Source organism: Falco rusticolus, chromosome 9 (genome assembly GCF_015220075.1).
Source record: "Falco rusticolus isolate bFalRus1 chromosome 9, bFalRus1.pri, whole genome shotgun sequence".
NCBI classification, from domain to species: domain Eukaryota; kingdom Metazoa; phylum Chordata; class Aves; order Falconiformes; family Falconidae; genus Falco; species Falco rusticolus.
In genome coordinates this window covers 47,041,833-47,057,971 of record NC_051195.1, presented here as the reverse complement: position 1 = coordinate 47,057,971, position 16,139 = coordinate 47,041,833, and the positions used below count along the sequence as shown (strand labels likewise).

At 54.6% G+C, this 16,139-nt stretch overlaps 1 protein-coding gene across 2 annotated transcripts; it reads left to right on the top strand.

The window, feature by feature from the left end:
• Positions 1-3,898: 3,898 nt before the first annotated feature.
• On the top strand, positions 3,899-11,430 carry LHX3 (LIM homeobox 3). 2 transcript variants are annotated; one of them, XM_037401383.1, is made up of 6 exons: positions 3,899-4,042; positions 6,785-6,956; positions 7,274-7,476; positions 7,684-7,835; positions 7,951-8,122; positions 9,841-11,430. In XM_037401383.1, exons 1-6 carry the CDS (start codon positions 3,973-3,975, stop codon positions 10,257-10,259), a joined length of 1,188 nt encoding a protein of 395 aa, XP_037257280.1. In that variant the 5' UTR covers positions 3,899-3,972; the 3' UTR covers positions 10,260-11,430. The 2 variants fall into 2 exon arrangements, with proteins under 2 accessions (XP_037257280.1, XP_037257281.1); XM_037401384.1 differs by lacking the exon at positions 3,899-4,042 and adding an exon at positions 5,509-5,806.
• The last annotated feature ends 4,709 nt before the right edge of the window (positions 11,431-16,139 follow it).

Below are 16,139 nucleotides of genomic sequence, written 5' to 3'. Positions count from 1 at the left end.
ATAAAACAAACGGATACTCAAACTTCGAGTGTTTTTTCTTAGGAGTGTAAAAGTGTGAAATAAGGATGTGGATTATCCATGTTGGTGCTCTTAATTCTGTTGCCAGTTAACTGGCCAAGTCTCTCACTCTAATGACGGTAGTGACCTCATCTGGAAAAGTTTTGTTGACTTTGAATTTGGTTCTGTAAATCTTGGTTTACTTGTTCTTATTTTCTATCTTTATGATGACAAATTATATCCTTTTACGTACTCTGACCGTAAAGATACTTCATGTCTGCTGGGGAATGTGTGATGCTGCTTTGCTGTGGTGTGTTATTGGTTGGGTGAGTTACAAGAAAGTGTTTCCTTTTTCAAAATTGCCTCAAACCACCATCTCCTCAGTCCTGGAGGTTTTATTTGTGCTGTGTTGTACCACAGAAGCTTCTGCGATTCCACTGTCATTTGTGGCTTGTACCGTATTGGTGGCAGTTGTTTCCGAGAAGGATTTTTTTGCCCTTTGTAATTCATGGAGCCTTCTTTGCTCCTCGGATATTTTTAAAGGGGAATTATTAAACCTTCACAGAAAATAAAAGGAGTGCTGTGGAATATGCCAGCAGAGAAAGAAAAGCTGCAAGTGCTAAAGAAACCTAATGAAGTTCTTCCTGAGAACTCTTCCATTTTTAGCTATTTCGGCTCAGAACTGCACGGGAACTACCATCTTAAGAGAAGGTCCAAGGTGTATTGTGTAGGTCTGTGCATTGCATATGAGGTGTTGAAAATTGTGAATATACCATTTCAGTAATTTAAATGTTTTATTTATTTTAATTCAATAACTTGACATTTTCAAGTTTGTTTTGCTTTGTTTTGTTTAGTTTTGGGGTTTTTTTTACTCAGTCTGGTACCTCTCTAGGAAGGAAAAGTGAGTGTTTTGTACTAAATTGTAAACTAATGTGCTTGTTTAAAATAAATCGCAAACATTTGGGCAAAGTGGTGTGTATTGGCTTTTTACCTGTATTTTCAAGTTACTTTTAGGTAAAAACTGTATCGCAAGGATAGCTTGTATACACATCCATTTCAAACCGTATCAGTCATTTTATGTGGGTACTTAATTCTGAAACGTACCAGGTAAACTTTGCTCCATTTCTTTCACTGTTATCCCATAACTTCATAAAATGTTGGTGAGTGTTTGGAGGAGTGATGGGAAAATGGGTGATTTCTGAGCCTTCCCCTTGAACTTGAACATCTCTTCTGTGGCCAGGCTGGTGCCAGCTCCACTGAATGCTCCTGAATCCTTCCGCTGTCACCCGCAGTGCCACTGAGGTGGTGGGATGGGTGACTTGTTAAAAATACCCTCCCTGCAGAAGTACTCCAAGATCTCTTTAGAAACCTGCAGGATTTCTAAACCTGTAGATACGGTTCTTTGAAGTTGGGCGCTGCAGCTCGCTTCTCCAGGGAAATGTGCGTTTCCCAGCTGCCCTGCGATCTTGCCTGGAAAACGGTGATGTTCCTGAGGGAACGTGAAGAATGGGCTCCTCGCCTGAAATGTCTCAAGCTGGAATGTGACATGGTCCCTGCTGGGGCAGGGGTAGGCGTGCCCTGACCATCCCACCCAAACCTGATCCATCTGCTGCCTCCTTTTATAGAGGTGCTCCAGGTCCTGGGAACTCGCTGCAGGGTCTGATGCTCCGCTGTCGCGGCGGTGGGGACAAGGGCTGTCATAGCAAACCTGGCGCAGGTTCCTCGGAAGGAGGGATGGTGCAGCCCCTGGGTCTGTCTGCAGAACTGACAGAAGGGAAAGGGGAGAGGAGTGTGTTTAAGTTCAGACTTCTCGGGGGCTGCTAAGCAATCTTCTGAACCAGGGAAGAGAGACAAAAAAAGTAACAAAGATACGTTTTGGTTGGTTTGGTGGTGTTTTTTTTTAATGGTGGCAGAAGCAGTGAGTAAGCCTGCGGGCAGGGCCTGATGCCTGCCACAACCCGAGCAGGAGGGCACCCGAAGGGGCTTTTGTGGAAACCTGCTGCGATGGTGCCGGTGTGTGACCCTGGGGCTGAAAACACAAGGCTGCACAGGGCTGGCAGGTGCCATTGGTGGCCCTGAGCGGGTCCCCGCTGCCCCGCGTCCTGCGGAGCCGCAGCCCTGGCAGGACAGGCACCAGCACACACACACACGCTTTCTTAAACTGCTTCCTTAGAGGATCAGACTAAAAATCCACTTATAAAACTGAGCTTAAAAGAGACTCTGTGGGTCATCACCTGCTCCCCCCAGAAGCTGTTCATGGCCCTGGGGAGGGTGGAGGTGCCCCAGCACAGCCGGTGCTGGCGGTACCCAGCAGGACTCGCCGTGGTACCCGGTGTTACTGGGGCACGGTACCAGTCACGCCGTGCCAGCACTCTGCCCGTACCCAGCTGTGCTCCAGCCTGACATTTCGAGGTACTTTATTTGGGGACCCCAGATCCTGCTCCCCATGATGTCTCCCTGTGTTATTTTCCAACCGTAGGGGTCTGAGCTGGCCCCCAGGCTGGGACCTGTCCCTGGCCAGGTGAACCATCAGAGGGGACAGTCCTGACCCAGCCACTGGCCCCCGCAGGACCCGGGGGAGGTGAGCAGGCAGGAGCACAGCCTGGCACCCAGGGGTGCTCAGTAGTGGTGCTGGGCCAGTGCAGGTGGCATGAAATTGGGGCCCTCGGGAGCTCAGTGCTGGGCTCCCCAACTGCCCCCACGGGCGGGCGAAAGTCCCTGTGCTGCCGCCCGGCAGGAGCATATGTGTGTTTGGAGGCTCCCGCCCCTAAGCTGCTTTTATTAATTTGTAATCCCCTGCGAGCAGGAGGTAAAGGGATTCGGGGGATTAACGGGCTCACAGTAACAACCACAATTATCAGCTCCGGCTGCCTGGGGCAAGCGGTGTGCACACGCACGGGACTTCCACCCCGGTGCACACACACACACAAGCGCACGGAAATGTGCCCACACGTCCCTGCACACACAAACACGCAAGCACCCATGGAACAGAGCGCAAGCTCACAGGCACAGACATAGGCACACACACTTGCGGGTGCACACACACACAAACCTGCACACCCACATGGGCACACTGGCTGGCACACACACCCCTTGCACGCACAAATGAACACACAGACTGCGTATGAATAAGTGCACGGCCCTGCGTATGCATGTCCCTGCACCCCTATACGCACATATGTGCTTCTGCAATCACCCACATGCACCTGTAAATACACACATGAACACACGCATGAACATGCAAATAGACACATGCACACCCACATGCACCTGCAAATACACACATGCACACCTGTATGCACCCGCATGTGCATGTAAAAACACACATGCAACCCCCATCCCATGTCCGCCCCATCCTCAATTAGTGCAATTAACCTCTGCCAGCCGCAGGGCACTGATTGCCATGGGTCAGACACGAGTCCTCACCAGTTACCTCTCCGCTCTCATTAACTAATTACTGGAAGGGAAGCGGCCCCCCCCCACCCCGCTCCCCGCGGCCGCCGTCGACGGAGACCCGCGCCGCGGGGGCAAACGAAATCCGGGAGCGGGGGCGGGCGGGGGGCGGCCGGGCCCGGGAGGAGGCTCCCACCGACGGCGGCTCCCCTGACTCCCACCGTGCCGCCGCTCGGGGCGTTGCGGGGGCCCCGGGGCCGCTTTACACGCGAGGGCGGCGGCTGCAGCCTGAGCCCAGGCGTGGGGCGCGGCGGCCCTGGCCACGCGTGGGCCGTGGGGGACGACGCTCCCCCCCGCCGCTTTCGCGATGCTGAAGGGCCCCGCGGTGAAGCGCGGCCCAGCTGCGGCCCGGCCCGACGGCACGGTGCCGCCCCCGGCCCGCCCCCCCGCGCCGGCCCCGCTCCGCCCCGGGAGGCGGCCGCCCCCGCGCCGCTCCCTGCGCTCCCCTCCGCGCCGCTCCGCCACTCCTCCGCAGCCACCCGCGCACCTCGGACGGCGCCCGGCGCGCCCGCGGGGGCCGCGATGCTGCTGGAGCGGGTCCGCGCCGGCTCGGAGAAGGCAGCGGAGCTCTGCCCCTTCCCGCGGAGCCCAGGTGAGGGGCGTGGGTGCGCGGAAACCTCCGCGTCCCCCCGCGGAGGCGCCAGTGGCGGCTCTGGGAGCCCCGGCGGGAGCCTCAGCCTGTGCCCGTTCCGCGCTCCCCGGGACGCCGTCGGGGCCGCGGTCGGGGCGGGCTGCAGGGGAGCGCGGGCAGCACGACGGCACCGGGGGGTCCGTCCCGGTCCGTCCCGCCCGCCCCGCGCTGTTCCCTGCCTTGTCCCCGCATCACAGCCTGCCCCGCCGGCCCAGCGCCTGCTACGGGCGCCCCTTCGGGGCCCATCGGGTCTAGACTGGGGCTCCCCGCCTGCTTCCGGAGGAAAGGCGGCGGCTGCCCTGGGCTCGCCCCGCTGCCCGGCCCCGGCGGCGGCTTTGCCCGGCGCTGCGGAGCGGCGGCTCCTGCCCCGGGGTCCCGCCGCTCCCAGCGCAACGAGGGCAGGGACGGAACGGGGAATTTCTGCCCGCCGGTTCCCCCCCGACGGCGGGCACACCCTGCGCCACCCCGCCCCGCTCCGCCCCGGCTTTTTCTCCGCTTTGGAAAAACTCCCGTTAATTCCTCTCTTAAACGCGTTCGGTTTTTTTCCTTCCCGTTTAACGAACGGAGGCAGCACTGCCGGGACGAGGAGAACCGGCCCGCGCTGCCCTGGCGTGTCCGGAGCTCCGGGGCTCTCCCCGGGGCTGGCAGAGCCGGGGCCGGGGCAGGGGGCCGGATCCGGTGCGGGGCCGTCCCGGTTCTCGTCAGCATCGACCGCGACCGACGGCGGCTTAAAAACAAAACAACGAGGAGCCGGGGCAGGCGCCTCGCCGGGGCGCGGGGGCCGAGGGGACACTGGGACCGGGACCGACTCCGCGGGTCGGGCAGCCCGGCAGCCCCCCCGCGCCGTCGGGCTGGTGTCCCCGGGCTTAGCGCCCGGTTTGTCTCTCCGGGCTCTCCGCGGTGCGGGCATCGCAGCCGCGGTAGCTGCGCGTTTGACCGGGCAGTCGGGAGATGCTCTGCGGGGGGAAGAGGCGACACCGCCGAAAGCGACCCCCCGGTACGGGAGCGGCGCGACAACGCCGTTTTCCCGCAGGACGCGACGCTCCTTCACGGCCCCGCGGTCCCCGGCCGGGCTCCGTCGGGGCCCGCGGAGGCAGCGGGAAAGGAGCAGCGGGGCTCACCGGGGCAGGGGGGCGGCAGGACCAGGCCCGGCGGGGGTGTTCGTACCGGCGAGGGGTCGAGCCGCGCGGTGCTTTCCCCGGGCCGGGGGCAAATCCCGGGGTCTGCGACTCGCAACGAGCTCGGGGCAGCGGCCGGCGCTGCCCCCCCGCCACCCCCGGCTGAACCCCCCGCCCGCCGCCGGGCCCGTCGAGGGGCGGCCCCCGCCCGGGTTTCGTTTCCGGGCGCCCCGGAGCCGGCGCCCTCCCGCCGTGGCCGGCCGGGGTGGGTGGGGGGCTGTGCCGCCGGCCCCGGGGGGGGTTGTTAAATACAGCGCGCGGCGATGCCCTGCCCGGCGCTTCAGAGCGCACCGGCGGGGCGGGGCGGGTGCTAAAAATAACCCGCTTCAGCCAGCGACATCCCCGGCGCCGCGGGGGTGGCAGCGGCCGGGGGTCAGCTGCCGCCGTGATTTGGGGGGGCCGGGGAGGGGATCGCAGCAGTTCCGCACCCCCGGCCCGGCCCCGGCAGCGACGGGGCGGGGGGCGGTGGCCCCGCGGAAGATGCGCCAGTGCCTGCGGCCCGCCTGAGGGAGCGGCGCTGCCGCGGCCCGCGGAGCCGCCATGCAGCGTAAGAGCCGCGGGCCGTGCTGTGTCGGGCCGTGCCGTGCCGTGCCCTGTCCTTTCCGGGCAGCCCGGGGCCTGGGCCGCTGCCTTTAGCGGTGCCGTTATTTGGGTTATTTGTTTGGACGCGATGAATTGTTGAGAGGACGATTAATACGTATAACGATATCATCTCCATCTCTACCCCTACGCACGGCTATGCATCTCTATATATCTTTCTATAGTTATCTTTACATATAGATATCCTTATGTCTTCATCTATCTATATCTATACAGCCCTGTCTGTAGATGTCTCTTCTGTATGCATCCCGATGTATCTATATTTATGTACCTCTATATCTACGTTTTTACCTGCCTGTCAATAGCTATACCTATATGCCGATTTCTCTATATTTATGTCTATATATCTGTACATTTCGTTTTCTATCTACTGTATCTGTTTATTTTTATATTTCTATTTCTCTGTATCTGTGTCCTTGTATCATCTCTTTCTGTTTCATTTCTGTGGATATCTGCAGGGCGATGGGACAAGCCTACTGCGCTTTTATTTTCAGTGCAATTCTCGTAATTTTTGGTAGCCTCTTTCCTCACCCCGCCCGGGCTACCCCGCCGTTATTTGCAGGTGAATTTTGAAAGAGTAGGAAAAGGAAAAAGAGCCTGGAATAATTGCATTGCAACTTTGCCGGCGGCTCGGCCCGGGGGTTAATTCTGTTCCCATCCCTTCCCTGCCTGTTTTCCCCGCTGCTCCCGGGCGCTTCCCCCGGTGTGCGGCCCGGGGGTTCGCTGCTCTCTGCGGCGCGGGGAGAGGCTCCCCCGGCGCCGCGCCAACGAATTTGAACGAATACTCATTTTTTCGGGCCGTTCCCCGGGCCACCCTCGGATCGGCCGTCGGGCGGCAGCAAACCCCGGGGGCGGAGGGCCGGGCCGGTCTCGGGAGGCGGTGGGGCCGTCGGGGCGGTGGCTGACGGGGGCTGCCTCCCCGCAGAGATCCCGCTGTGCGCCGGCTGCAACCAGCACATCGTGGACAGGTTCATCCTCAAGGTCCTGGACCGGCACTGGCACAGCAAGTGCCTGAAATGCTCCGACTGCCAGACGCAGCTGGCCGAGAAGTGCTTCAGCCGCGGGGACGGCGTGTACTGCAAGGAGGACTTCTTCAAGTGCGTGGGGCCGGGCCGGGGGCGGCCGGGGAGAAGCCGGGGGGTGCCGGGGCGGGTGGGTGTCAGGGGCACGCGTGGGGTTCAGCACCGCGGGCAGCGGCGGCCGGGCTCAGCACCGCGGGCCGGGTTCAGCACCGCGGACAGCGGCGGGCCGGGTTCAGCACCGCGGGCCGGGTTCAGCACCGCGGACAGCGGCAGGCCGGGTTCAGCACCGCGGGCCGGGTTCAGCACCGCGGACAGCGACGGGCCGGGCCGGCAGCCCACCCTGCCGCGCTCAGCGGCCGCCGCTTGTCCCCCCCCCCCCCCCCCCCGCTCAGGCGCTTCGGGACGAAGTGTGCCGCCTGCCAGCAGGGCATCCCCCCGACCCAGGTGGTGCGCCGGGCCCAGGACTTCGTTTACCACCTGCACTGCTTCGCCTGCATCGTCTGCAAACGGCAGCTGGCCACCGGCGACGAGTTCTACCTCATGGAGGACAGCAGGCTGGTCTGCAAGGCAGACTACGAGACGGCCAAGCAGAGAGGTACCCCTTGCGCCTTCCCTCGCATCCCCTGAGGGCAGGAGGGATGCGGCCTGGGGCTCTCCTGCCCTCCGGGACACGCTCATGGGCCGGGCGGAAGGGGGGCCGGAAGTATCTGCCGTCGGCGGGTGTCTGGAGGGGGGACGAGGGTCCCATGTCCCTGGGGCCGCTCCGCGGTAACTTCACCTTTAACTCCCACCGTGTCGGCAGAGGCTGAGTCCACGGCCAAGAGACCGCGCACCACCATCACGGCCAAGCAGCTGGAGACCCTCAAAAACGCTTATAACAACTCGCCCAAACCGGCGCGGCACGTCCGGGAACAGCTTTCATCGGAGACGGGGCTGGACATGCGGGTGGTGCAGGTGAGACGGGGCGGCCCTCGCCCCCCACCGGCTCTGCGGGGGCTGCGGGGCGGGGGGCGGCGGGCAGGGAGCCGACCCCGCGGAGAGAGAGCTCCCCGGCCTGCCCTGCTTGCAGGTCTGGTTCCAGAACCGCAGGGCCAAGGAGAAAAGGCTGAAGAAGGACGCGGGGAGGCAGCGGTGGGGTCAGTACTTCAGGAACATGAAGCGATCCCGGGGGACCTCCAAGTCCGACAAAGACAGCATCCAGGAGGAGGGGCCCGACAGCGATGCCGAGGTCTCCTTCACAGGTCGGTCCCCGGCGCCCCGGTGCCAGACAGGGCTTTGCCGAGCGCGGTCCGTGCCCCCCGGCCGAGCTGCGGTCCGTGCCGTGGCTGCTTTCACACACACCCCGGGCCACGTTAATAATTTTCAGCCGTAACGGAATGAGTGACAACAAGTGTCCGGGGCGGGAGAAGCGCGGAGCCCCGGGATTTACCGCGGGGTAAACCCTGGCAGGGCTGCGGGGGCAGCCGGGGCTGAGGAAATTCTGCTTTTCCCCCGGGGGGGCCTGTGCCAGGTCCGGAAAGGTGCGGGGAGAGCAGGGAGAGCTCCCCGGGCAGGCGCGGCGGGTGTTAGAGCCGCTGCTCATACACAGCCTTGTCCAGGGGCTCTTGGAAATAAGAAAATCAGAGAATCCACAATCACTGAACGTTTCTGTGGGGAAAAGTATAACATTTTTTTTTTTTCCATCCTATTTAGGGGTGATTTTATTTGCATAGTTACTAGTTAAGACGCCCCGGTTCTGTGGGAGCTGTTACTTCCCCACCGTGCTGTGAGAGGGAGATTGCTGCGTGGTGGGAGGTTTCTGAACCCGAGGGTCTCATTTTTGGAGCAGAGATTTTTGTTGCCTAACCCAGGGAGACACCTCCACTAGCTCTTATCCTGCACTCTCCAGCCCCACGGCAGCCGCTGCAGAGGCAGAATACGGCCCTGTGCCCGGGGGGGGGGGGGGGGGGGGGGGGCGGAGGTCAGTGCCTGCAGCGCTGCTCGGGGGCACATTCTGCACGGCCCCGAACTGCCCCAGGGCTAAGGGGGCTGGTCTGTGCTAGTGCGGAGCCCAAATGTGCGTGCCCATGTGTGTGTGCATGTATCGGTTTTAAGAATACAGGAGAAAAGCTGAAATGCAAAACTCCGTGTACATATTTAGACAGACACAGGTCTATAAATGCACGTATGTTTATACACACACTCAGCTTTGCGTCTTAGCTTCTCTCCCGTGTTCCTAAAAACTATTTGATTTTCAAGTCTGTTTATACACACTGTGCATCAGCATCATTAAATATGAATATACTATAAATAATAACTAAAAAATGTTGAACAATTATTGATAGCTTGATGCCACAAACAGGTTTGTATCCTAGGCAACAGAGCAGCTCTCACTGTCCACAGAGCCCCTAACGAATGCAAACAATTTTTGCTCGTAGCTTGAAAAATATTGCTCATTTTTCAGAAGTGTTTTAAAGTCACACAAATACATTTCATTAGCCTGCTCCTGAGCAGACAAATACTGCTGAGATTTAATATATTTTTTTCTGAGCGATGGAGAGTTTTTCTTGCTTCAGTGAGTGTTTAGGTGGCTCCTAAAAATGATATAAAAATTCAGGATAAACCTCAAAGCCAAACAGAAATGAAGAATAAAAGGTAAAAAGACATTGAACTTACATTCCCCTGTAAAGGATTATTTTTGAATCCCAGTCTTATATTTTAATATGTAATTTTCATGCACATTTTTAAAATCCAAAATGTATTAGATGTTTGTACTCAGAAAAAATAATAATCCCGTGGCCTTCTATGAAGAGCCGTCAACAAGGATGGGAGTAATAAGGAATTACAAGTGGCCAGTGTGTGGCTGCTCAGCTCCCATCCATCTAATCTATTTATACCTAGAGCCTGCAGGCATTCCCATGCAACCGCTGCCAGCCGTGACCATTGCCCTCCCAGTAAAACCAGTCCATTTCCCTTTCAGATGAGCCCTCTATGTCTGAAATGAGCCATTCCAATGGGATTTACAGCAATCTCAATGAAGCGTCCCCTGCTCTGGGGAGACAGCCTGGGACCAACGGGAGCTTTGCTCTGGATCACAGTGGCATCCCAGCTCAGGACCAGTACCACGACCTGCGATCCAACAGCCCCTATGGGATACCCCAGTCACCAGCTTCCTTGCAAGCACTGCCAGGCCACCAGCCTTTAATCTCCAGCTTGGTTTACCCAGACAACGGCTTGGGCATCATGGGACAAAGCGGACAAGGTGTGCCCCAGTCCATGAGGGTCCTGGCTGGGAACGGACCCAGCTCCGACCTCTCCACCGGCAGCAGCGGGGGATACCCGGATTTCCCTGCCAGCCCAGCCTCTTGGCTGGATGAAGTCGACCACGCTCAGTTTTGATACAGGTTCCATCACCACGCAGTGGGAAGGGAAAGGACTCGGTGCTGTTAAACGTCTACTCTTGGGAATGAAGGATGGACAGACTGGGACAGCTGAGTGGGGCAGGAAAGCGTGACGACACGGAGAGAGTGGGCATGCTTTCCAAGGTTGACTGAGGACGGTGGGCAAAGGCAGTCGCACCACAGTGATTAGTATACGGAGCATCTAAACGAAACTGATTATTGTGTCTTTACTAAACACCAAGACTTGTGCTTTACAGATTTGATATAAGGTATTTTGCTTTCTGTTGTCAGTACATTCTTCAAAGCAAGGACTTGCTTCATCACCCATCCACACTGAAACCTTTTTAAGAGAAAATAAAGTCCTCATCCACGGTAAAAGGTGTGACAATGTCTATATTTCTATAGGAGAAATGTTAATAGTGAATCACTTCAGAAATCCATGGTAGAAAATTTCTCTGTTCTTCCAGCATATTTTTTAAAAAGCGCACAGATGTGGTATGTTTTTGTTTTATTTTGAATTTACATTAACTTTTCTAAAATGAAATGGTCTTTAATATGCCAATCATTTATCAACAACACTTTTCCTTTGTAAAATGAAAATCATACTTTAAATCTGCTTCTCATCTTTTTAATTTGTAGATTGCTAGTTTTATTCTTCCATATAAGCATTAAACCGTGAATAGATGTATTTATTACCAAATAACTACACATTTATCACAAGGTCAAGAGGTGATTTTTCTTGACCTAGGAAGACTAGCAGCTCTGGGTTGTGAATCTTATGCTTTTCTTTCAAATTCCTTTGCAAATATTTTACTGCAAAGTGTCTCAGAAATCACCCTGATGTCTTGTTGCCAAATCCCTTCCTGGGGCGTCTCTCAGCAGAGGGTTTCGGCTGGTTTAGTTTGAGCCATTCTCCAGGCACTGCTGGGAGCGTGTCAGAGCGAGCACACGCTTTCCTGGTGACACTTCTCTGTTCCAGGCATTTGTGTATTTCCACAGATATAGTGCGAGCTGATTGTGAGGAAAGGCAAGACAATATGTATATTGTTCTCTGTAAAAATTATTGAATTTACTGTAGATTATGTGAATGTCCAGTGTCTTTTATTTATATTCTCGCTTTCTCTCTGATGATCAAATACTTCAAGATTACAAATAAATTTGTCAGCTAAACTTTACATAGTCTTTTGCTAAATTCACATCAAAAGCATCCATGTAGGTAAATACAATACCTGAGACTTGGGAAAAGCCCTCAAAACTCAACACTGTGATTCAACACTTGTCCCTTTCAGTGGAGGAGCAATCCCACCGATGTAAAGATGCTTTGATAAGAAAACCTGACAGTTTTGGAGGCTCGCAATCCTTGAGAGAGCCAAACAGTGTTGCTCTACGCATGCACACACTTTGATCACAGTCAGGTTATTTTTGATGGGTCATGGTTATTTTTCAGCGTTCATCACGAAGCAGATGAACAGCAGCAAGCAGGAATCTGTGCTGATAAAGCAACAGAAAATAAAGTCTGATACTGTCTGTCTGTGAACAGAAAGTTGTGCACGTGAAACACTAGAAGTCAGATATTGGACCATTTCAAAGAGAAATCAGAAAGAAACGAAAAAAACCTCCTAAGGAATTAAGATTGGCTGAACATATGCATTCTGTGTGTGTGCACACACGAGAAGTGCACGCACATGTGTATCTTCATATACAAATGTCTGTGGTCACGCTCCTGAGAGCAGGGTGAGGCACTTTGCTGAAGTCTCTGGTATAAGAATCGGGTGGGAGACGCTTTTTAAAGCACATGGGCTTCCAGATTCTTACTCCCCTGGGAGGTTGGGGAATATTTGTACCAGGGTCTTCCACACGTCAAGCATCTTTGAGAGCGTGTGGATTTGAGAGCAGCAGCACCCTTTGGCAGGGAGGCAGCGTGGCGGGTGGGGGTGCAGCTGGCTCTGTGCCCAGTGCCATGGGTGATGCGGTGGCACACACCAGCCCACGCTTCGCAGGGGACCCCAGGGGAAGAGCTGTGGTGTCCCCGGGAGCTGCCAGGGCCCCGGCATGGCGCCTTGCCTGGGGGACTCACCAGATGTCAGGCGGCGACACCGGGGAAGTCCAGGCTTTTATTTCTTACCTCTTCTAAAGGACACCTCGCCACTGCTGGAACCGGGGCCACTGCTGGAGCCGGGGGCTGTGCTGTTGTCTCTGGTCCCTTGAAATAACCACCCTGGTTGTTGTGCAGCTGGGGGGGATGTCTGCTTGCCATGACATGTGGCTGTCGCTTGCTGCCTCCTGGGCCTTTGCTCAACGAGGGTTGGATACCAACGTCTCCAGAAGTGAGGAGGTATTGACAATATTTGCAAGAAGATTTAAATTTGCAAAACGTTCATTAACCATCAGTGCTGTGCAAGCACCTGGACAGCTTTGCCCCCTCCTGTTACACATGCATTACACCCTGCGAGAGGGGACATGCCCAGCTCCTGCCCTTGGTGAGCTGGCAGAAGCCTGCCCAGAGCAAAATGGGTGCATGCACACTGCCTCAGTGCTGCAACATCCACTCACCAGTGAAACTCACTCTTTTTTTTCTTTTTTTCTTTTTTTTTCTTTTTTTTTTTCCTAGAAGATCCAGTCCAAGAGCTACAGCAGGGAAGGGAGAAACCCCACTGTGTGACACCATGGGGCTTTTGGTGTAAAACCACACACCAGCTCGGACCTGGGGGTGATGCTTGCACATTTGCTGGTGTGTCTGCTCCTAGGGGGGATTGTTCAGGCAGGTGAAGGCAGCCAAGGCAGAAATTTGCCTCATTCACATCCAAGCTCCTGAGTAAGCCCAGAGCTGGGCTTGGCAGCAAGAGTCTGGAGCTGCTTTTTCTTCCTTCTGCAGAACTGAATAATAAAGGGACAACTGTTGCTGCTAGCCCATAGGTACAGTGCAGGGACAGTCCTTTTTGAAATTTATGGAGTAATTAGAAAATTATGGGATATTTAAAAAGCAGATTATGGAACTTCACCCAAAGAGAAAACAAGAGTTTGTGTTCTCAGAAATTCTATGTTTTCTAATCTCTTGCTTATATTCTAGAAAAAACTCACCAAACCGGGGTGTATTGCATCAAAACATTTTGGCAGTTAATGTATAGATAATATTTTCCGATAAAAGACTAAAAAAAGACTCTAAAAGACTAGTATTTCCTAAAAAAGAAAGAAAGAACAACAGAAAGACAGAAATGTAGTTGATTTTAGGATAATGCTGCTGTTATAAAACCGGTGTCTAGAAACTGTAGTAATTGAACACATATTTTATAGATCTTGTTTTCATCGTTTCCCTCCCAACAAATAACCAGCACTGTTGTTCCTCTCACCCTGGGAATTCCCAGCGGATGGCTGAATTTAAGAAAGGACGAAATGGAAATTTCCCCCTCCGCCTTTGTGCTTTGCTCTGAAAGGCAGAACGGGCTGAAAGTTGCCGGCACTTGTGCTCGTCTGAACGTGGAGAAGAGCTCCGTGAACGTCCTGATATAAAATTCAGAGATTACATTTCAGCCTCTCCTTTCAGGGCTGAAGCTCAGGGATTCCATTAATATAAATGCTTTCTTCCCGTTAAAAAGAAAACCAATTTGGAAGAAGCAAATAAAACTAACACGATCCAACTGACTGACAGCTTGTAAAACCCAAACAGAATTAGGAAGAGGGGTTTTGCATGGCTCAATTTGCAGGTGAGCTTTACAGCCTCTGCTGATTTGCGTGAGTGCATGACATGGGAGGCAGGAAATTTTTTGTGTTCTCAGTGAGGGAAATCAAATGGAGGAATCTTTTTTTCCAAATAGCATATTCATTCTTTTGAAAACAGTTGTGCCGAAACTTGCATTCTCTACAGACACGGGAAATGATTAGATTTTGTGTCAAACAGTAGAAGTAACTTATTTTTTTCTTATTCTGTTTTCCTCTATCAGGCCAACGAAATGGAAGCCCTCATGCTAGGAGGGACAGACACCACCTTGCTGCTAAATATTTTTTGTGGCTTCTGTGGGGGTGTCAAGCTCTGTGACGGAACCTGTTTCTTGCAGCGGCCGAGGCAGTAACCCACCGCCTGTGGACCCGACTGGGAGCAGTGAGGCCAGCGGGAGCCATGTGCCGGGAGGGCAGCTAATCCACCTGGCTCCACTCGTACTGCTTCTACCAGAGCTACAACTGGAGCTGGTGTGAACGGAGCCAAACAGGGCCAGGACATGAGGATTTTATCCAGCCTGATCCAGGGGAATGAGGTGGTGAAAGGGGGTGGTCACTGGCTGGGGCGCTACCGCTGGACTGGGGGCAGCCTGCTTCCCTGGGGCAAGGGGCTTGGGGACCTTAGTGCTGCTTTGGGGACACTACTGCCCCTTTGGGGACGTGGGCCAGGTGAAACTGCTCGCCCATGGGGAGCAGGGAAGGTGGCTGGGGCCGGGTCATCCTCAGGCTCCTCTCTGGTGGCTTTTCCCAGGTGTGTCAGAGCATCTGAGCCAAGGTGCCCTCACCGCCCCGTATATCCCACCATGCCTCTCCCTGCCTGCATCAAGGTCCATGGGAACAAGGCAGGAAAGCAGAGACCTGCACAATTTATACACTGAGATAACATTTAAAGGCAGCAAATGACTTTGTTAAAACCTGACAAGAAAACCAAGCTAGCAAAGATATGTTGGGGGAAAAGCAAAGGTGTTTAAATTAGGGTTTTTTTTACTTCTTTCTGACATCTTTATTGTGTGTCTAGGTGTGAGTGCATTTTGCACTAAACCACACCTGCAGGTGTGTTTGTTGGCATACAGGTGTGGTGGATAAGGAACAGAGCCCGGGGAAAACGTTGATTTAGAATGCAAAAGCACTGTTTTTGTGCTTAGCATTTTGCAATCTGGGGATGAAAAATAATTTAATAGCCAAATATCCACAGCTTCTGGGTTTAAACAACCTGTCCCTGTCAGAATGCAGTCAGTTTTTGCACGTTATTTCTCTTGCAGAATAAACACATGCATATATATATATGTGTGTGTGTGTGTGTGTGAGGACTGTCAGGGATGTACTGCCTGTAGAAACCACAGACCGTGATCCCCTGATGGACAATGCTATCAAAATGGTGTTTTCTGGTTTATAAGCAATAAAACTGCATTTTTGCTATCAGGATATTTTGTATTCTTTACAGGTAATTTCTAAAAAATGAATAAAGGAGACCTGGTGTAGCTCTGGGGGCTCTGGGGCCAGGCGGTGATGCTGCTGGGACCAGCACTGGCCAACACCCCCTCACTGCTGTTTTGGGGCTCTGGTAACGGCGATGTTCCCAAGGGACGAGTATCCAAACGGAGGGGACCTGGGTCCCTTCCCCTTCTTCTGACCGATTTGCTGTGTGTGAAGCACTGAGGTCCTTGCTCTGAACCCAGGGAAAACAGAGGAAAGCCAACAACTGACTCAGTCCTGACTCACCAGAGATGTTTTTTGACACTTATATATATGACCCAGAGCCTCCTCCGGCAGCACAGACAGAACTGCCTGGTAGGATGGAGAGATCCCAGAGATTTGGACTCAGTAAATATTCCAGCAAAGATGCTGCATTTCAACGGGCAACTTTGGTGACCAGCAGCCCACAGTTCAGACAAAACCAAGCTCCGCACCTTTTTTTTTAGCTCCCCGGTTATTTTTCCACTGCGGTCTGAAGAGCGTCTCTGTCTCTCTGGGGAGGGCAGAGCCACTTGCTGCCAGTATCTGGCTGCACACACGTCCTGCGTCCCACTCCCACCCGGGCACTGGCCTCTTCCAGCTCCTATGCAGGAGCCTGTAAAAAGTCTCCGAGTCAGCTGGAGGCGAGTAAATCATTCCTGACAGCTACATCTCTACAGGGCAGTTAGAATTAATGTAACAATTT